We start from the raw sequence: 23203 nt of genomic DNA, 5'->3' as shown, positions 1-23203 counted from the left end.
TCCAATTACAGTGAAAATCTAATGAGTCAAACAGTAGAAACAGAAAGTCCTAACCAGAAAGTCAACGTTGGTCAACAAGGCAGATTTCTTCCTCAATTCAGCTCGGTCTAACCTAGTCAACTTCAGACTCCAACAGCAAGTCTAATCAGCCCAAAAAATTCTGAAAATGTCCAGTCAAAATTGGTCAACAAAAGTCAACCCTGCGGCCAACCCTAGTACAATCAACGCTAGTCAAACAGGAGGTCAGATTGCCTCAGTTCTTGTGCCCAGAACTGCGACCTGCTAGGACAGAATTCCTCCACCCAGAACTGCACCAAAACAGGTCAACGCTTGGTCAACGCAGTCCAAAAACACCTTCTGCAATTTCGGTCAAATATGGTCAACGCTGGAACAGAAAACCCTTTCTTCCCTTTGCATGTGTGGAGAACAGCTTCTGGTTTTCGTACCCAATCAATGAAAGAGAGAGATGAGTGAGTAAAGTGCGTCCAAATGGGGAGGAGGCATCATGTATTTATAGGCAAACGTTGAGGATGAATAGACGTGACTATTGGGCTTCTGAGCCTATATGAGTTTGTTGGCCGACCTTGACAATTTGTCCATAATCAAAATAAATTCATAATTTCATTTTTACATGTCAGAATGGGATGATCTTTAGATCAATTCTACACCTCTAGGAGAGAGGAATCCAAGAAGAATATGAGCTGCCTCATATGAGTCGTCCAATGTGGAGTTTGGCCCTAGTTTCCAAATTTAACATTCCCTAATAATGAGTCTTGCATCAATGGCCACAAACATTCAATTAAAAAAAACAAGAACGTAGGATGTCCAACATTCATATCTATTTTTGCTCTTGAAAAATGAGTAACTCTTTCTTCCTTCTGACATTACTTGATCTAGCACTTTCTGCATCCTTCTTGCATCAGTTCATTTAGTGCTTCCGACATTACTTGATCTAGCTCTTTCACGCATCCCTCTTGTATGAGTTAGTTTAGCTGAGTTTATGTTTTTGGAGTCACTCTAGGCATTCCTGTAGGTACTTATCGTTGATTATACATTCTACAGTCCTATTGACCTAACTTTTTGGTCATTTGTCAATTTTTTTTTCAAGTTGTTTATGATCCTCCAGGCTTGACCTGTGGCTTGAGGAGCCGCGACCCAGGGGCATCTAAGCCATCAAAGTCACCCAGGGATCGCACCCGGCCTGGGCCACACCAGCCCTTAGCGCACTGGATTTTTTACCATGTCTCCTCAACCAGTTGTGCTAGTGGGACTTGACGTCATTTGTCAAACATTAATATAATTATAACTACTGTTTTACCTGATCCCCTACATGTTCAGCAGCTATGGTTACATGCACAAACAAAATTTATCTTAACGCCTCTCTATATCCACAACTAGACAGAGAGCTAAGGTCAGGCAAAGAACATTTTACAAAAAATGGAATACATTGTACAATAGGCTAGTATCCTGAAATTTAAGAATAATGTAATCACAGGACTGACCCTGTTATTTGTTGGGGTACAGTATGACTTGACCTTTCTGACATCAGCTTGAGAACTATAGTTCAGAAGAGAAGGAAAACTAGCAGAGAAGATTTTTTCATAACTGAAACGTAGCTTATGGTTTAAACTTTAATATGACAACTTTAGCATCTATTAATCTATTTCATTCACTACATCTATTGATCTTCTTACACTTTACACAAGAAAAATAATTAGGATGTTGTGAGCAATTTAATGGAAAGATCATTAAAATAACCAGATATTATCTTACAGCAACATTAAGCAAACCAATAGCAGGCTTTGTTGAGAAGAATGTGAAGAGCCTTTTTATGCGGTTTACCCCCTTCTTACTTACTGTCCATTGCGATTCCATCATTCTCTTCAAGACCTACTGACATACAAACAAACAAGTTAAGAATTTCCTATTTCCAAAACAAAAGTTAAACAGTGTTCCATTTTAAATCCCAGTAAGCTATTATGATATGATCTTTGTCACAGCAATGCAAGGATATTCACATACAAATAACACAAGAGGCAAGTAAAAAAACATAAGAAGACAATTGCAAGAAATATACCTGTGCTTTACACTTATTTGTTTTAGATATATATAGAGTTCCGAAACTGCTGAAGAATGATAATCTTTAACCAAGTCTCTAGTAAAATACAATGAAGTGAGTGATTATTTTGGAAAAAATTACACTCAACGGACAAAATACAAGTATACAAAATATATGATATTTGTGGTGAACCACTAAAGAGACAAAGTACACCTATAATACATGTTCATTAGGCTGAGTCTTATCAATTTCTCCTTGCTTAGAGGAAATCATGCTTGGTTTCTCCAGAACATGGGAAACTGCCGCTCAAATCTAACGACAAAGAGACTCTTACAGAACCAGCAACAGTTGAAACCCCATGCATCACCACTAATGAAATCATATCTAGACCTAAAGGTATATACATAGCAATAAATACTCGTGCAACATTTTTAGTTCCTAATACATCAGAAGGAAGTCCAATAACAAAACCATGTCATCACCATGTTACCCCTCAGTTTCAGATCAGGAGTACCTCTAGTGTTCATTTTAAGAGTAAATTTTATTCTTAAAGCATAAAGAGGACAAGATGGGAAAGGTTGACTTCATATCAGAAGAGAGCTAAGGAAGGAAGAGTGCATTTGAGGAGAAGAGCAGATTGCTTAAGTGACCAGCACGATACCAACAGTCTATATAAGTCGTACCACTGCTGTATCCACCTTTTCTTTATGCACAAGTCGTACACCTTCAAATCTGGCTGTACACAGTGTTCTGTGGATTACTGGAGTGTGTTGTAGCTGTCAAGAGGAGAGAAAGAGTAGTTTGCTGTCCGGGAAAGGCAGAAACAGAGCAGTCTGTATTGCTTTAGATGTACCCTTTTTTACCCAGGTTGTACACTATTGTTTGAGGTGGTTTTATTGATCGTACATGCTGGTTCAAGTAGGCTGCAGAGGTCACCTTGTAAGCTTTGACCAAAGGAATGAAAAGCTCATTAGAAGGACAAATCCTTCCGTATGTGTTTTACTTCTTGTACTGTTCATTTTTCGGCTATTATGTGTTTGACACAATGTTTAGAAATTTAATTTTCTGTTGTTAAATAAATTTTGTTTTGAGTTATTTAATGAGATATCATTAGAACAGTCACCTAGGCTTGAAATGTTTACATGGAAAACATTTCCAGGAATTTTTTAAATTTTAATGGGGGCAACCAAATTAATGGAGATGTTTTTGTCCCCATTTCGAGGAGAGGAAAGGTGTCCCCATCCCCTATGAATATCCACCAGCATAGGGGGCATCCCCATGCAACACAGGTTGCAGAGTAGGAGCACTGCCACCTTAGAAAGTTTGCAAGCTTGCTTTGGCCACAATGTGAGCATTGTTTGATGCCATCTTCCTTTTTCAACACTCTATTCAAGAGTGATGCCCTCTAGCTGTCTATTTCAATGTGCTTGCAGTGGATGCCCTAGGTTATTTCTAGAAGGATGCTATGATGCAAGGACAAATAAGAAGAATTTATTTGCTTAGTGGTAATTAACTTCATAATGTCTAGCCTGCAAATCAATGGGCCTTAACACTTGAACTAACACAACAATTGATCAAGGGAACTATTCTTTGCTTAATCACATTTGCAAAAGTTGTTGGAGTTGTTGACCACTGGGATGACCCCTGATGATTATACGAAAAACTCCATGCCCAAGGATGATCGAGAGAACACTTGTACCATCATATATCATCAATCAACAGAATTTTTTAACTCTACTTCTATCTTCTCATCATCTTTCTTGTACCCAGATTCCACACCCTACAAGAAATTGTAATAAGTGATAGTAGTAATGATGAGTTTTGAGTCTGTATCAGGCCTAGGATTTTGGGACTCGGTCAGCGAACGAGTACACCTTGGAGTGTTATTTTTACCTGGTTAATTATCCCTTTTTTCAGAGGCAGATAATTTTCTGGCTTTTCTCACTCACTTTTTACCCCAAAGTCGGGGTGACAGTTTGAAGGTTGAGCCCCTAACACATCTTAGTGTCTTGAGTCGATGTATATTACCATACTAAATCACACAAAAAAATTCGTAGAATTTGGTTAGATCTACGTAATGATTTTTTAAATCTTTAGATTACTTGCAGGTCAAAAATTGCAGATAAAATTGTAATAAGTGTAGTCTAGAGAAGTTGTATGGGGTATGAGTAATAAAAAATACACCTCTCACCCTCAACTTTCTACTATGAAACACTTTGAGGGGTTAATGATGTGTTTTAGATGCTCAAAACCCATATTTCCTAAGTTTAGTGTAAATTGTGGCATTTAATTAGGCTATAATTAAATAAAATAGAGAGAAATAAATTATTCCATGTGACAGAATGACATGGAAATGGCTTGGAAATTATCCTAAGTCAAAGAGTTGAGTCAATGGACATGTGAAAGATGACTAAGCACACTGCATCATAAATATAATGGGTATTAATGAAAATATTAATGGGTATTAATGAAAATATGGGTGAGAAGCTTCTAAGAGACGAGGAACAAGTCTAATTCAATCTTAGCCGTTGATTAAAGATTAGATCATTGTCATTGATTTCTAAACAGGAAAAGTATAAAGGAAGGCTTGGGTCACTTGGAGAACACACACAGTGAGAGCAGCACTTGAGCTAAATCAAAATTTTGGGGCGTGGTTTGCTAAGGATTTCGAAGAGAGCTTCTAGTGCAGAGAGGGGCAGTTCAGCAAAGGGACTTCCATCCAAGGCCGAGAATACATAGGAAAGAGGCAGCGCAGCACCAGGGAGAGACAGCGCAGCTCCAGAAAGGGTGACGCAGAGGCTGGAGGGTTGATGCAATCACTTAGAGGCAATGTTGGGGTTTCTGTGAGGCAGATCGTGCATCAGCTCAACAGATCGATTTCTGAGTCGAGAAGGCTCACTAGGAGGGTGACGCAATTCCAGCGCAGAGCTGGGAGCAACCATCACTACACAGAACTGGGGATAGCGCAATCACCTGTGGGGTTTGTTCATCCAGTTGCTGGATTCACCAAAATATCTATTTCCGGATAGAGGTACTTCTGTCGGGTTTATTCTCTGTTGGGTGAAACAGATTTGGCACCCTAGTTGTATTTAGAAATCTTCTTAATAATAAACCCTCATATCTGCTACACCAGTTTTCCCACACTAGGTTTTTCCGGGGACGTTTAGTCCAAAAATAAGTGTGTCCTTTGTTAATCTAGTTGTCATTGATGTCAATATTTTGAAGAAGGAAAGGACATGAAGAAGGACATGGTGATGAATAAGGCAAGATCGTCAAGGACATGAACATATGTTGAAGAAGACAAGGATATGATTAAGAAGGCAATAAATGAAGAAGCCCAACACTCAAAGGCATTCTGCCCTGCCTCCATTTCTGCACTAATGAATGATCAGTCACATTAAATAATATTTTTCTCCATCTTAGAGGAAGAATCTCATCATGAGACGTAGACCATCTTGAAGGGCATAATTTTACCTTTCTAATGAGTTATTATGTGTCTCGAAATTCCAAATAACGAGAGAGAAATTGATTTTACAAGTTAAATTATACCTTTGTTCATGGAGCCAACCTACACAAACTTATATATGTCGGCTTGCACTAAAAGACACGTCCATTCAGGTTTATGGGCAGAATAGCCTATTAATATAGGCTCGGACCTCCTCCTCAAGTACAGAAGACAAGTATATTTGTGGATTTATTCAAGGAAGAAAGTGACAGGAAAGTTCACACCTCGTGAACTGAACAGCTAAAGTAAGCACCCCTGTACAGTGCGGAATATTTCTGAGGAAAAATACGGACTCCTGTGGACAGTTAGGGCTCCCATTCCAGATTCGTTTGCTGACTGTTTTTCTTGCTGCGATGCCTTTTCAGACTAAGGATGGCTTTCTCTCTCGGACTGGGCAGACTGTATTAGAACAATAACCACCTTCGAACCTAGCAACATATCTCTGTTCTTGGTACTGTGGATAAGGGCTCTTGAAACTTAATACTGAACTGTGCAATAAACAAGCCTCAGACCGCTGAACAGGGTCACATGGTGTTGATTGTTTCAAAGTATTAGCCCTCGGATTAGCCCTCAAAACTGTGGAATATTATGTCATGGATTGTGTAGCTCGGACCTTCTGAAGATTACTTCGGATCTTTGTCACCTTTGGAGCTGCCTTAGGATATTTTTGAAGACTGGGTTGCGGATTGTCTTAGGGTGTTGTTTGAAGATTGTTTTGCAGCTTATGGACTAGAACAGGAGCACCTCGGATCTCTCTGTGGTTTAGAACAGAGCCACCTCAGACTGCAGATCACGTTGCTAGAACAATACAATTGAAGATGGTGCAGAATAGTGCAGATTGGTGAAATGAAGTATTTGATCAAATAAGTCCAATGAAGCAGCAGGTGCAGTGTGGTGCTAACTCTTCTTGGGAAGTGTGAAGACAGATCAGTGGTATAGTTTGGTGTTTGGAGCAGTGCAAAATTGAAGATGGTGCAGAATAGTGCAAATTTGTGAAATGAAGTATTTGATCAAATAAGTCTAGTGAAGCAGTAGAGAAGGATTGGTGTCCTTGGGGTAGGTGCCCCTAAACTCAAGGTTGGAGCCTTGGTGAAGATAGGGTCGAAGCCCTAGAGGTTGGAGCCTCATTAAGTCCAAGTTGGTGCTTGGCAATCATTGTACACCTTCATTTGTAAAAGGATCATTTGTCCTTCTTATTTCAATAATAAAATTATTCATTTCTCTTATTTTAAATTGTGTAGAATCTAACTAGTTAACAATTGAAAAGAAATATTGATTCACCCCCCTCTTAGTATTTCCAACATCCTTTATGTGGTTGTCTCATTTATTCTTCAATACTTGATCTATATATTGGTGTAGGCTGCAGTGTAATTGCATTAGTATTTTCTGAATAATTCTGAAAATAACATGTTAAAATGAAGAACACAAGTAGGTAATGCAAATCGGTTTACTGCAATAGGATTTCTGATTTGTTAGATTCAGAAATTTTCACATGTTTTCAGAGCAATTGCAAATCAAGGAGGACTAAAGCCATCAGCGAAAGGATAGAGGAAAATTTGTGCGTGAAGACAATTGTCCCAAGAGACAGCGTAGTTTCAGGCCAAGAGAGTAGAGGAGGGGTGACACAATCACGGAGGGAGGTTCACATAGAGCCTACGTCGACTTGATTGGGTGACGTTGTTGTTGCTGCAGAGGGTAGCGCAGTGGTTGCTGGGCCAGAGCAAAGACTGTTGAGTCTCGGTTTTCTAATTGTTGGGGGTGCAGCGCAGATTTTATCTGGAGTTTCTGGTGGGGTGTTGATTCTCTTGGTGCAAAACAATACCTAGTGGGGCAGAAGCAAGGTAGAGGGAATCAGTTCCTCAAAAGATTTCTTGCCAAGAAATCTAGATCCAATGTTGAGAAGCAGCGAAGAGAGATCAGAGAGGGGTGGTTCAACAGTGGTTGGCAGAAGGATTTTCATGAAGGAAATCAAAATTCAAAGGGAGCTTGTTCCTTAGAGAATTTGTAGCGCCAAAGAAAACCAGATCGATTTTTGCTAGGGCAACAACGAAAGAGGAAGAAGAGAACCAGTTCGACATTCATTTGAGCAGAGAGGGTCGTTAACAGACTGAGGGATCAGTACAAGATGGATGGAGCATACAACTTTGTTATCTGGAAGGCCAGGATCCTGGTTGTTTTGGATAAAAATCGCATCAAGGATTATGCCTTGAGGACGGTTGTTGTTCTAGTTGATGTTGATCCTCTCAAGAAGTATGAGGAGGCTCAGGCAAAAGCAAAGTGCATGACCTTGGACAAGGTCAAAGATCATGTGATCCCACATATTGCTGAGAAGGACACAACAAGGGAAATGTGGGAGGCCTTGACCACATTGTATGAGGGAACTTTCATTCAACGGAAGATGTTGCTTGAGAGTCAGCTAAGATAGTTTCAGATGCAGAAGGAAGAAGAAATCGATCCCTTACTTCTCAAGTTGCAAAGGATCTGCAACGAGCTAACTTCTGTAGGGGCTACACCAGATCCTGAATTTATGATCAGGACTGCCCTGAATGCAGTCACTGAAGACTGCGAAACATTTGTCCAAAGCATCTTCAATAGGGCTTCTCTTCCCAGTTGGGAGGAGATGTGGGCAACTTGTTGAAGTTTCTAAGTTTATTAGTTTAGAAACACTTCATGCACTTTTTCTAATTTATTCCTACGTACTTGTTATTTTTCTTTAACAAGTTATTTACAAAGTAAATACTGAAAATAAACACCAGTGCATGCTCAACATATTACAGATCAGCAACTAAAAGAAACAAGAACAAACACACCACATGACACCATTATTTTTGGACCAATGTCCCCAGAAAAAACCCAATGCGAGAAAATCGGTGCAGCTATCTGAGGGTTTTCTTATTAAGCAATATCAAAGTACAATCTGGGTGTCGTAACTGGCCTACCCAACAGAGAATTTTCTTAGCAGCTATACCTCACAGTTTGAGAGAAATCTCCTTGTTGAAACCCCAGAAAACCCTTCCGGCACCTCCTCAGCACAAAACTGCCCCTGCAACCCCAGCGTCTGCCCAATCTGGACTGCGTCAGCCCCTCTGTCTCACGTTGGCCCTGCATCGGCCTTTCTTGGCCTGCATCAACCCCAGGAGGCCCTACATCAACTCTAGGAGCCTCTGCGTCAGCTACGCTGGCCCCTCTGGTGCTCTGCGCAACACTTGGTTGCCTCTGGGTGGCCCTGCGTGAGCCCCTGCTGGCTCTACGTCACCCTCCTTGGCTGATGCGCTGCTCTCCTAGCACAATCTTTGCCTTCTTTGTTCCTCTGTACTCAATGCCCCTCAGCTACTCTCCCAATCACTGATTCTATCTCTCTTAGCAAACCCCACTCTAAAGAATAGAATGATTGATCATCTGGTGTAATCTCCAAGTGACCCTCAAGCCTCCCCTTATACTTTTCCTGTTCACGATTCAATGACCAAGATTAAGTCCCTAATCAATGGCTAAGATTAGATCTGTCTTGATCCATGTCTTTTGGACCACTCTAACACAGATTCATATTAATACACATTAATATTTTATTTTCCCTAAGTTTAGACTTAGGGACTCCATTAAAAATATTAATTATTTTAATATCTCTTGATCTGTTTAGAATCTGCCCAAACCCTTTCTAGGTATTGGAGATCTCATGTGCCCCAACCTCTCCACCAAATTTCGTGGCTAGAGCACATCCGATGCTACCCCAAATCAACACAGCTCTTCGACAAGAAGAGATCAGACGATTGACCAAGGCGGGAAGTAGTAGCAAAGGGATCAGAACCACGAAGGAGAAAGAGGAGGATGTGGCTCTCGCATTAGCGGGACAGCAAGGACACAGAGAAGATACAACACTAGCGCAGTAGCATCAGAGGATCAGCACAAGTTAGCAGCAAAGATAGCTTCAGAGTCAAGGGGCCTCCAGACTTACCAGCGTGTCAGCTTTTGGGTTGCTTTTCAGTCGCTTACTTCTCAGCAATTGCAGTGCAACAGTTAGCAGTGGCAGTACCATGGGCAGCATGATGCAACATATTGAGAGGGAGTTGCAGTGCGTATGCAACAGTGATAATGGAGGTGTCATGGGCAAAAGTACAAATTGCAGCAGCGCAATGGATGAAGGGTAGCAGGCCGAGCATCAGTAGCGCAGAGGAACGATGTCGTTCATCATTGTGATACTTCTGTTGGGAAGTATTGCTAGAGCACATTCCTCACTAAGAGGGTGTGCTGATTTTTGGGTAGCATCAGATGTGCTCTAGCTCCGAAATTTTGAGGAGGGGCTAGAACACATGAGATCTCCAAGACCTAGAAATAGTTTGGTGAAATTCCACCCAGGTTGTATTTTATTAAAATAATTAATATTTTTAATGGGGTTCCTAAGTCTAAACTTAGGAAAATTAAAATATTAATGGGTATTAATGAAAATATGGGTGAGAAGCTTCTAAGAGACGAAGACCAAGACTAATTTAATCTCAGCCATTGATTAGAGATTAGATCACAGTTGTTGATTTCTCAACAGGAAAAGTATAAAGGAAGGCTTGGGGTCAGTTGGAGAACGCACACAATGAGAGCAACACTTGAGCTAAATCAAAATTTTGGGGTGTGGTTTGTTGAGAATTTTAGAGTGAGCTTCTAGTGCAGATGGGTAGTTCGGCAGAGGGACTTCCTTCCAATGCCGAGAATACATAGCAGAGAGGCAGCGCAGTACCAGGGAGAGACAACGCAACTCTAGAAAGGGTGAGGCAGAGGCTGGAGGGTTGATGCAGTCACTTAGAGGCAGCGTTGGGGTTTCTGTGAGGCAGATCGATTTCTAAGCTAAGAAGGCTCACTGGGAGAGTGACACAACTCCTAGAGGAGGTGATGCAATTCCAGCACAGAGTTGGGACTAGCCATCTCTGCACAGCACTGGGGACAGCGCAGTCACCTGTGGGGTTTGTTCATCCTATTATTGGATTCACCAAAATATTTCTTTCCAGATAGAGATACTTATGTCGGGTTTATTCTCTATTGGGTGAGCTGGATTTGGTACCCTAGTTGTATTTAGAAATCTTCTTAATAATAAAAACCCTCATATCTGTTGCACCGGTTTTCCCACACTGGGTTTTTCCAAGGACATTTAGTCCAAAAATAAGTGTGTCCTTTGTGTGGTTGTCTCATTTTTTTCAATGCTTGATTTGTGTATTCATGTAGGCTGCAGTGTATTTGCATTAATATTTTCTGAATAATTCTGAAAATAACTTGTTAAAATGAAGAACGCAAGTAGGTAACGAAAATCAGTTTACTGCAATAGGATTTTTGATTTGTTAGATTCAGAAATTTTCACAAAGGCTCTACGGTATGGTACCTTTGAGATACTGGAAAAGGTGAGTGATAATGCCAATCAATTCAGTTTACCACCATGTATGCGCATTTACTCAGTTGTGAATGTAAAGAATTTGAAACTCTATGAGCCTTCCATGTTAGATCAAGAAGAGGAATATGTCCTACCTTCTATGGGGGCTTTGGCACCAGACGCTCAGGCAAAGTTGACAGAAGATACAGTTTTGCAGAAGAGGTCCAAAACTACAAGACAGGGACAATAGACCTTTGGCAGATTGGGTTGAAGGGACAACTTCCAAGCAAAGCTAAAGGGTACACCAGAGAGAAGGTGGGGGGGGAGGGGGGAATTTCCTCACCTCATTCAGTAAAAGATTTTAGGGACCAGAAGCCTCCCAAAATGGGGAGGTGTGATCCGAATTGGATCATTATATTGTTTGTCATCCATCTCGATGCATTTGGAGTGGAAAAAGTGGAGGAATCAGGTCATGGGACCATTTTTACCGGTAGGACCCAGTTTGGTGAAACGGGTTTGAAACCTTCCGGGAGAATTTTGAGGCATCAAACGACGTTTTTTTGGGGTAAAACTTTGTCGCTATAACGTTGCACCTTTTCATGCTATTCTACACATAAAGACTTTCCAATGACGCAAGAAGCGCATCAATCGGAGTCCATATGCAAAATTTATGCCACTCAAAAGTTGAACTTCATGTTTTCACACTTATAGTTTGGAAGGATGCGCCTTCAACCCCCATTATTTATGGAAAAGGGGCTAGCCATGTGTTTTTGATGTAAAAGACTCTAGAAGAGTCTACATTGTTATTCTAGTTAAGAGTTGATGTAGTCAAAATTAACCACTAGTATGCTATCGGGCTGTGTTATAACCGGGCAACTAGGAGGAAGAGGGATTCCATTCTTTCGAGAGCATTTTGTTTCATAGCTGACCAAAGATAGCCAAGAGAGATAGGAGGTGAGCACAAAGAGAGGATTTATGCATTGTAGCATCCCTTGGACCACAGGCATTACTTCTTTGTACCTGCAGCCATATTTCTAGATAGAGAAAGAGAGCAAAGTGGCCTCACCTTCCAGCTACGTTTTCTCCCGAAAGTGTTTACCAGAGAGCATATCTTGTGTCTTATGTGCGAGTGATCTTATTTTGTCGTTCTCTACTTTTTTGCATAATTTATATTCGCCTGCATGCACTTATTACAGTTAAATCCACAGATATTAAAGTTTAATAAATTGTATTAGCGTAGAATTTTTAGAGTTTTAATATAATATTATTAGATTTGTTGTGACAAACTGTCTAGTGGAATATTCACGGCAATTTACTGATCATACAAGGATGAGATTGAGCGGGCCATACAGGAGTTGTTGGCTTTGAGGCACATCAGGCTCAGTTCTAGTCCCTTCTCTTCTTTTGTGGTGTTGGTGAAAAAGAATGATGAGACCCTCTATATGTGCATTGACTACAAGGCGCTGAAGAAGAAGACTTTGAAGAACCGATACTCGATTTCGCGCATTGACATGTTGATGGATGAGCTTAGAGGAGCCAATTACTTCTCTAAGATAGACTTGCATTCGGAGTACCATCAGATTCGGGTGAGAAAGCAGGATATACCAAACACTGCATTCAAGTGTCACTATGGGCATTTTGAATTTTTGGTGATGCCATTCGAGCTAACCAATGCACCAGCGACATTCCAGTCTTGCATGAACCATGTTTTCCGCAATCAATTGCGTAGATATGTGTTGGTCTTCTTTGACGTTATACTCTTATACAGTCGGAGTTGGGAGGAGCACCTACGGCATTTGGAGGAGGTCATGTGCATCTTGGAGGAGCATGTTGAAGTTTCTAAGTCTACCAGTTAGAAACCCTCCATGCACTTTACTGCTTTATTCCTACCTACTTGTTTCGTTACTTAACAAGTTATTTACAATGTAAATACTGAAAATAAACACTAGTGCATGCTCAACATATTACAGATCATCAACTGAAGGAAACAGAAACAATCACACCAAATGACACCGTTATTTTTGGACCAATGTCCTCGGAAAAACCCAATGTGGGAAAACCAGTGTATCTATCTGAGGATCTTCTTATTAAGTAATTTCAGAGTCCAATCTGGGTGCCAAATCCAGCTTACCCAACAGAGAATTTCCTTGGCAGTAGAACCTCTCAGTCTGAGACAAATGTCCCGGCTGAAACCCCAGATAAACCTTTCGGCAACTTCTCAACTCTAATATGCCCCAGAAACCCCAGTGTCTAACTTTCTGGACTGCGTCAGCCTCTCTCTGCTCAGCGTTGGCCCTAAGTCACCTTGAATGGGCTTGCGTTAGCCTCAGTTGGCCCTGCGTCAGCCTTCTGGCCCTCTGCGTCAACAACGATGGCCTCTCTGAAGCACTGCGCAGCTCCTAGTTGCCTCTGCGTGGCCCTGCGCGAGCCCTGGCTACTACTGTGTCACTCTCTCTGGCTCATGCGCTGATCTCCCAGCACTATCTTTGCCTCTTTGTCTCTCTATACTCAATGCCCCTCAGCTGCAACTCCGATCACTAATTCTATCTCTCTTAGCAAACCCCGCTCTAGAGAATAGAATGACTGATCATCTGGTGTGCCCTCCAAGTGACCCTCAAACCTCCTCTTATACTTTTCCCATTGACATATCAACGGCCGAGATTAAGTCCCTAATTAGCGGCTAAGATTAGATCTGGCTTGATCCATGTTTTTTCGACCATTCTAACACAGTTTTATATTAATCCACATTAATATTTTAATTTCCCTAGGTTTAGACTTAGGGACTCTATTAAAAATATTAATTATTTTAATATCTCCCTAACTGTTTAGAATCTGCCCAAACCCTTTCTGGGTATTGGAGATCTCATGTGCCCCAACCTGTCCACCAAATTTCATGGCTAGAGCACATCCAATGCTCCCCAAATCAACAGAGAAGTAGTTTTACGCCAAGATGTCCAAGTGCGAGTTTGGGTTGACAGAAACGTTGTATCTAGGGCACGTGATTGGGGAGGATGGAGTTAGAGACCACCAAGAGAAGATACAGGCCATACTTGACTAGCCTACACCCAGGAACATGATGGATTTGAGGGGATTCCTGGGCATACGTACCTACTACAGGCGCTTCATGAGGGGATTCTCTCAGTTGGCTACACCCCTTATAGACCTCACGAAGAAGGGAGATTTTGAGCGGACAAACAAAGGAGGCCTTTGAGCGCCTCAAGGTGGTAATGAGAACATGTCCAGTTCTGGCACTATCAGATTTCACGCAGCCCTTTGTTTTAGAGTGTCATGCATCCGACGAGGGCATTGGGACAGTACTGACACGAGGAAGCCATCCCATAACATATGAGAGTTAGAAGCTCCGAGATTATGAGCGACTGTATTATATTTATGATAAGGAGATGTTGGTCTTAATGCATGCAATGGACAAATTCCGGTAGTACCTTGTAGGCAACAAATTTAAGGTGAAGACTGGCCACAATAGTCTTAGATTCTTTCTGGAGCAAAAGGAGCTTGAGGAACAGTAGCAGAAGTGCATTAGCAAGATCCAACCCTACGATTTTGAGATAGAATATGTCAAGGGCAAGCACAACGTAGTGGCAGATGCATTATCCAAAAGCCCTTCGACACTCCCTCTTATGGATATCACCCAGGATTGGAAGGCACAGCTATTGGTGGAGTATTCCAAGTATCGGCAAGCTTGTGAAATCCTGATGGCATGTTTGGATATGACAGGTACAAGGTGATGGACGTGTGATCTACTACAAGAACAAAATCTACTTGGTGTCGAGGTTACAGCTCAGAGAGAGGAATATGCATGCATCACATGATTCATCTTTGGTTGGACACTCAGGGTTTCTCAAAACTTACCGGGCAATTAGGGAGCGATTTACATGGAGGGGTCTCAATGGGGGCATCTTAAGGCATGCACAGAAGTACGGGGTTTGCCAGAGGAACAAGGGGGATTTGTCTCATCCAATTGGTCTATTGCGGCCTCTTCCCATTCCTTAAATGGGAGAGCATTTCTATGGACTTCATCACGGGGCTCCCAGCAATACAGGGGACAGATTGCATTTACGTGGTGGTTGACAGGTTGACAAAATTCGCCCATTTTTTTGCCATTCCACGCTGATATTCAACTTCATAGGTGGCCGAGTTGTTTTTCCAATAAGCGTTCAGGTTGCATGGTCTGCCCAAGACCATTGTGAGTGACAGGGATAGAAAAATTATGGGGGGTTTTTAGAAGGAGTTGTTTCGCCTTGTGGGGACCGAGCTCACACCCAGCACTAGTTATCATTCACAGACAGGCATACAAACCAAGTTAGTGAACAAGTGGTTGGACGGCTACTTGCGCAATTATGTGATAGGACAACTATGGGCATGGGTGAAGTGGTTGCATCTTGGGGAGTACTGCTATAACACCACCTATCACATGTCCATAGGTATGTCACCCTTTCATGCCTTGTATTGTTATGATGCATTGACTTTCACTGACATGGTTTTCGGACACAACAGGGCCCCAGGGCCAAAGACTGGATATAAGAGAGTCAGGACATCCCTAGAGCTCTCAAGGATAACTAGCAGAAAGCACAAAATCAGCAAAAGTTGTATCCAGACAAGGGCAGGATTGAGAGGCACTTTGAGGTTGCGGAATTGGTCACAATGTATCCCACGTCTCTTGCCTAAAAAAGGCTTTGGGACAGCAAGTTACAATAGCCACGGAGCTACCACCTATGGATGGCGAGGGGCACATTTTGGAGGTGAGAGAGAGGAAACTCCTGAGCAGGGCCATTAAGGAGTTTCTTGTCAGGTGGGAGGATCTACCAAAGAAGGATGTTACGGGGGAAGTAGAGCAAATATTACAACACTCGGCATTACAGTTGTTTGAGGACAAGCAACATTTGGGAGGGGAGCACTATAATATCCCCATTAATTAATTTTATTGAGTGAGTTACAGATTTTTGCAATTTTGCTGATGAGGAGAAATTTTGTGCATGGAACTTAGGAAAAGTGGATGAGGAGGCGTCAATTTAGTTTTTGTGAGGAGGCTTCAAAACATGAAGGAGAAATAAATTGGATAGTGGAATGTGGGGGCCACCTCAAAGAGGAAATTCGAACTTCCATGAGGAAATTCAATGTGGATGAAAAGAGAAGGAAGAGAGGTCAAATTGTGGAGCCCACAAGGAGAGAGGGAGAGAAACAAGTATAAATAGAAGTAGAGGGCCTCATTTTGGGACTTTTGGCCAATTTATCTTCTTAACTTGATGTTCGCTTGAGTTGTTCAGCCAAGTCAACAATGTTGCTTGGCCCAAGTGATTTCTGGGCGGAAATTCCAACTCTACCTTCGGTGAACTTCGAGTGTCACCCTTGGAGAGCTTGTGGTCACATCTTGGAGTTGCTTTGGAGTCGATTTCAAGAGCAACTAACCAGTTTAGTGTGCAGACTAAGTGCAATAAAGAATTTCGCACTTCTTAGGAGAGGTAGCTTCAGTGCAAGCAAGTTTCTGGGAATTACAAGAGTGTTTTGCTTTAATTTTTGTTGGAGTTTTGTGGAGATTTGCTAGGCTATGTGTGGAAGAAAACTTCAAGCCGAATTTGCGTCTTTCAGGGCCTGTGCAGGGGTTCAGTCACAGAAATTGCGTAGAGGTTGTGGGGCTAGGAGTTTGACGGGAGAAAGGATCAGGAGAGATCAGGATTTGGGGAGGAAAATTATAAGGACTTTTGTAAGGGATTTGGAGGTGACTTGGAGAGCATTCTATAGCAGTTTCCCAGCAGTGCGTACAAGAGAGAAGACTGGGAAATTCGCACTATTTTGTAGGCTTTCCAGAGAGTTGGTTTGGAGCCAAGCCCTTTCTAGGTTTTGTTGGTCTTGTGGAGGAAGTGCAACAACTAATTACTCATAATTTGCTGAGCACATATGAGGGTAGATTTCTCATTTCTCATCTGGCAGCAACAACAAAACATTTTTGGGTCAATGCAGAAATTGGGGAGGAGCTTTTCTAGCACCTAAACATCATTATTATCACCTAGGTTTTTACTTGTTTGTTGTAGCAAGCCCAAGTTCCTCTATTCCTATCTATTTGTACTCCATTCTGCTCAGAATAATAAAATGGCTCAGTATTTTGGTGCAACTTCTAGTGTAATCTGATATTTTGTGTGTGTCGAAATTTTGGTTGTTGTTCATAGTTTTTGCTTCTATTATCACTTAATATTTCCATTAGGAATATTACACAAACACTCAAAAATCTTCATATAAGTCTAAGAAAACAACCTTGAGTGCATCATTTCTCTTAGGTTTACCTTTCTCATATAAATCTAAAATCTCTTACTAAATTTTTGCATTTAAAATCAGATCTAACCTGAGTCTAAGTAATCATTTTATTCCAACCTTTTTATTAGATAGACTACTTTAGAGATTCCCTCCTTGAGCTTCAGAGGAGCCAACCTAAAGAGTGGGAATGGGTTGCTGAGGTGACAATGGATGACCACTCCAAATTGCCCTTTAGGTCTTCACCTTGTAAATTAGGACTTTGACACCTTGGACAAGTTCTTGAACAATAACGGGTATCTTCAACTCTGTTTATTAATTGTTGGGGCACTGGATTCATCTAGTTTTGGTTGTCCATATTGGTAGAAGTTATTTTGTCCTTCAGCTCAAAGTTTTGGATGAATAGGGTTTCTTCATCGCTGTCTATGTAGTCTAGGCTCTCTGTCCATCAATACTAGATGTAGATCTATAGACGATGGTTTAGTAACATTTATATTTGTATATCCTACAAGTTCCCATTGCTCATCAAGATCAACCTGAGCCTTCTTGTCAACCTTCACCTATAGAAATCAACATTCATCATACAACTAGACATACTTACTACGATAGGAGGACCGATTTCGCTTCCCTTTTGTCCCAATAGTAAGTAGGGTAATAGTAGGGATCATATTTTGTCCATTGTTACTAGGTTGTCTCTTGAAGAAATAAATGGTTGAGAAGAAAGAACAAATTTCGAATCACCCTTCCCCCATCGACAGGTTGCTCCCCAGCCCCAGCAGAGCAACCAGAGACTTATACAGAACTTCTTTCCTTTGGCCTCAGATGTTAGGAGTATCCCTCGCTCCTACATCTCCCCGAGGATCATGCAGCCAGACTCCTTGCTAGATCCAGAGCACTCTAATAGCGAGCCAACATCATTGTCACCGCCCTCACCATCGATGACTAGACTTGGGCATTCTCGACATCATCAACCTCCATGTGAAATTTTAGCTATCGCAGCTACTAGATATTATTATTCCATCTAAAAATTTAATTATGCAGTTTATTTGCTACGACAAACAACGAATAAAATTACAACTACAATTTTCACCACAAAAATATTGCGGAAAATAAAATACTGGAAACTGAGAAATTCTAGCACACACAAAATAATTTTGACACAGTTATTTCTTGGACAATTGTCCCCAAAAAAAACCCAACTTGGGAAAATCGGTGCAGCAGATGAGGGTTTTATTATTAATCTTCAACAACAATTGAGTACAATAATTTAGATGCCAAATTGTAATCTAATCTGAGGAAAATACTGGCAAAAAATATTTTGAGGATTTTCTCTCCCCCATAGTTATTCTTTGCCTCTTAAACTGCCTTCCTAGCCTCTGCGTTGAACTCCCTGTGTCACCCTCTGCGCAGAGCTTATGCTGGCCCCCTGGAAATTTTGGGCTTCCTTCCTTTGCCTCTCCCGGGAACTAGAAATCGTCCTCCCAGAATGTTGTTGCCCTCCTCTTCCACCTGCTACTCACCCTCTGGCTCTATCTTCTCTGTTGAGCTACTGCTACTGAGAAAATCGAACTGCCTGGGCAACTGAGTATCTGCACTAGATGATTTCTCCATCACCACATCGACTTCCTCTTATAATCCACTATTCGAGCACCAACAATCAAGATTAAAATTTTATTGATGGATAGGATCATCAATGGATCGATCCGTGTGAGTTTCAAAATGATTCACGCCTTATCTCAATTAATACTGATTAATTAACCATATTCCCCAAGTTTAGACTTAGGAAATATTTAAAAAACGAGTAATAATCTAATTGATACACTTTGAGGTGGAATTTCCAAAAACGATTTATGGGTTTTGGAGATCTCATGTGTTCTAGCCTCTCCACCAAATTTTGTGGCTAGAACACATCCGATGCTACAAAAACTCACACTCCAACCCTAGAATTATTCACTTAGCCTTCTACATGATCAGTTATATACATGTTTATGAGGTTGTCTTATTATTATTGTATCCTTCTTTACTTTGTTTTATCCTAGTTTTAGCTTTGGCATTTTCTAGGAGTTGCATTTGCACTCCCACATTGTACTTGTATTGGTTGTATCCTTTAGTCCCATTGACCTATTTATGGTCATTCGTTGGACATTAATAAATCATCTTATCTTATATATAGTGTCCAACCTAGACGATGTTCATTCCATCATGAGAACAATATAGAAAGTGTGTTCTAGAGACATGAGAAGGGAAATTTCCAATTCTTTGTGAAAATGGGGCAATAAACCAAAAACAAACTTTACATGGAGGATGTCAATGCACTGATGTACAATCTATGGAAGGCTTTGTTGAATTGGAGTGATTTTGCAACAATGTATCCTTGCAAGCTAATCGGTTAAACAACTTTCCAGCCATGCCAAGTACCAGTAGGAGATTGTTTGGAAGTTGCAGGGAGCTAGGTCTAGTAAGTGGGTCGACCAATAAGGACCTAATCTTCCATGTGAACCTTAAAGGCTAGAATCTTATTGCTATTTATCAATTTTTTCAAGGTATTAAAGGGCACTCAACCTACAGAACGAAAAGCCAATTAGTACCATTCAAAGTTCAATGAACTCTGAGATTGAAAACTTTTTGTTCGTCTTGAAGGACTACACAACAACCAAGGATTCTCACCATATATTACATATTTTTCCCTAAAAATCCTAATGTTATTTTCATTGAATCATCACTTGCTCATTTTGTTGTCATTGTTAGATAGTAGCGATCCCCACCAAGGCATAGCTCTGATGCCACAGCTCTCGCATATGCACTACCAAGAGTCCAACAATGTTAAAGTTTTGCACTGCTCTGAAGACAGAAACAATGACCTACAAGTTATAGTGTTAAAATTGGCAACTAGGGCCAAACTTCATGTGGGTCACCTTATTCATGGATGATAATATTTTTACTAGATTCCTCTCATCGAGAGGTGTAGGATTGATCTAAAGATCATCCGATTCCGATAAGTATTTATGGAGATATGAATTTATTTTGATTATGGATTAATTGTCAAAGTCGGCCAGCAACTTATGAAGGCTCAAAAGCTCAAAAGCCCAACAATCGCATCTATTCAACCCCAACGTTTTGCATATAAATACAAGGAGTATTCTCCTCATTTGCACACTTCACTCTCATCACATCTCTCTCTCTCTAGCGCAGAAAAGAGTCTCTTCTCTCTCCTGCGCAGAAAAGACTCTTCTCTCACAAGTGTGGAAGGAAGGACGTAGAATTTAGGGCTGCAACTACAGATCGGAAGTTTGACCAACGTTGACCATCATTCTCTCTCTCTGGACTGCACAGTAGGTGAACCTGACTCTCCTTGGAAGGCCGCATTTTTTGGTGAAGGAATCAAGGTGATCCGACCACTGATTTGACAGATATCCACTGCCCTAGTTTACGGTTGATCTACAGTTTGCTGCTACTGATGTAAATCAGATTTTTGTACTATTTCTCTATGCTGAATTATTGAAGATAAAAGAAGATTTGATCAAAGGGTTTCCCCATATTGGGGTTTGTCCCTGGCTAGCCGCCACATCTTGTGTCTCTTGTCTTCGCTTGTTTTCTGTCGATCGTTTAATGTTCTATCTGCACTTTACTTAATGCACATTTGATTGCTAATCTCTGGATAATAATAAGAAAATAAGTAAACTGCTCTGAGCATAGAACATACCATAAATTAACATGGTATCGAAGCTGAGGTGAAGACAAAGCCCAAGCAAGAGCAAGAGCAATCACTGAAGAGAAGATTGGCAAGGCTATCCTAAAAGAACTATGGGGTCCTCAACACTCTTCCCCACCGAAGACAAGCTCTGTGAGAAGTCTGACTATCACGGATGGAAGATGTCTCTCGATCTGACTTTAGAAGATCAGGGAGTGTTGGACCATGTGAGAGGCAATATTGTTGAGCCTCCATCAAATGCACCCGCTGCTGCCAGGAACAAATGGAAATCTGGAGAAGTCAAAGCAAAGAAGATCATCCAGGACTCTATCGACAAGCACTTGGTGGCCTATGTTTCTGAGCTGAACACCTCCAAGGAAATCTACGATAGACTGGTGAGTTTATTTAAAGTTAATGATGCAAATCAAGTTCTGTTTCTTAGAAATAAGCTGAAGGAAATTAAGAAGGGCAAAGATGAAAATATGCAAGCATATTTCTTAAGAATCACCGAGATCAAGAACGATCTCCTATCTATTGGGGAAGTAATTCCTAACAGGGAAATGGCACTCACAACTCTTGGAGGACTACCATCTAAATGGTATATATTCAGGACTACTCTCTTCAACAATAATCTAATTCCTGGATTTGAGCAATTAATGGCTAGATGCATTCAAGAAGAAGCGAGAATGGAAGAACAGGAAATGCCCACACTTAAAGGTCATCCCTCTGCCTTTTCTTCTCATGCTAAAAGAAGAAACAATTCCAAAAGGAAGACTGGACCAAAGGGTGGAAAAGGACAATGTTACCATTGCAATAAACCAGGTCATTATGCAAGGGAGTGTCCTGATAAAAGGAACTCACACCGGGATGATGATCAAAATCCCTCTCAAGGGAATCAAAGAAATGGCAGGTCAAATGGCCGAGGTAAAAGAAGTGCTAGAAATCAATGAAAAGGACAACCATTCAAGAAGGCAAGAAATTCTAGGTATAAATCTAACATTATTGACAATAAGCAGGATGAATATTATCCACCAGTTGCTCTATCTACCTTTGCTCCACCGGACTCGCTGGGAAATTGGCTCATTGATAGTGGTGCCTCAAGGCAATTCACTGGTTACAAAGAAGTTCTCCATAATCTGATAGAGAAAAAAACCAACCTGGAAATTGTCCTTGGAGATAATATGAAATATCCCGTGAAAGGTGTAGGCAATGTCTCTCTTAAATTGAATCAAGGTAATACAATCCACCTACAAGATGTATTATATGTACCTGATCTCAAAAAGAACCTGGTGTCCATTTCGGCAATGGAAGACAAAGGCTACAAGGTGGCTTTCAGCAATGGCAAGGTACGTGCATGGAAAAACAATATTAAAGATGCCTTCACTCTTGGGTTTCGAGTTGATTCATTATATCAAGTCGGAGGAAGTCCGCTAGATGTCATGTCTTCTGACACATCTCTTCAGTCCGAACTATGTCATCGGAGGTTTGATCACCTTCATTATAAAGCTCTACCTGATGTAAGAAAAATGGTGACCGGGATGCCTGAGTTCAGATTAGAGCAAGAAGGTGTATGTCCGGGATGTGCTGAAGGAAATCTAGAAGGGGACCATTCCCCTCAAGCCAAAGCAAGACCTCCGATATATTGCAGTTAGTTCACTCAGACATATCTGGTATGATGCCTGTGAACTCCTTGGGAGGATATTCATATTACCTCACTTTTACAAATGACTATTCTCGCAAGACTAGGATATACTTCTTGAAAAAGAAGGACGAAGTGTTCTCTTGGTTTCGACACTTCAAAGCCTTGATCGAGAATCAAATCGAAAAGAAGATCAAGATCTTAAGGACTGATAATGGGACTGAATATGAATCTAATGAGTTTCATGACTTTTGTAAAGAGGCTGGCATTAAGAGGGAGACTACTACACTGTACACTCTTGAACAGAATGGTGTGGCGGAAAGGAAGAACCGTACGATTGTGGAAGTTGTCCATGCTATGCTCCATGATCAAATACTTCTGAAGTTTCTATGGGCCGAAGCTGCAAACACCGCCGTATATGTGCAAAACCGATGCCCCCATCAAGCATTGGGTTCCAAGACTCCCGAAGAAATGTTCACCGGTAAGAAACCTGACGTATCTCATTTTATAATTTTTGGAAGCCCTGTATATTTTCATGTGCCGAAAGAGAAAAGGAACAAATTGGGTGCATCTGGAAAGAAAGGAATCTTCGTGGGCTATAGTGAAAATACTAAGGGCTATAGAATCTATGTAGCCGGTCAAAGGGAAGTCGTGATTAGTCATGATGTCACCTTTGACGAAGATATGGCTCT

At 41.1% G+C, this 23203-nt stretch overlaps 1 protein-coding gene across 2 annotated transcripts in view; it reads right to left on the bottom strand.

Annotated features, from left to right (window-relative positions):
- LOC149173919 (protein NO VEIN-like) overlaps positions 1–23203 on the bottom strand; it is a 601966-nt gene that overhangs the window by 411427 nt on the left and 167336 nt on the right. The window contains exon 4 of one of the 2 annotated variants that reach the window (XM_089424783.1): positions 1774–1890. In XM_089424783.1, the coding sequence (XP_089280909.1) occupies positions 1774–1890 (117 nt within the window). Of the gene's footprint in view, positions 1–1773; positions 1894–23203 lie in introns of both variants that reach the window. The other variant, XM_089424784.1, reaches the window with a different exon arrangement.

Source organism: Pinus tabuliformis, chromosome 4_2 (genome assembly GCF_031772625.1).
Source record: "Pinus tabuliformis cultivar Carrire ecotype Pingquan chromosome 4_2, CPIR1, whole genome shotgun sequence".
Lineage (NCBI taxonomy): Eukaryota > Viridiplantae > Streptophyta > Pinopsida > Pinales > Pinaceae > Pinus > Pinus tabuliformis.
Note: the sequence above shows the minus strand (reverse complement) of the source record. Positions and strands in the feature narration are given on the sequence as shown.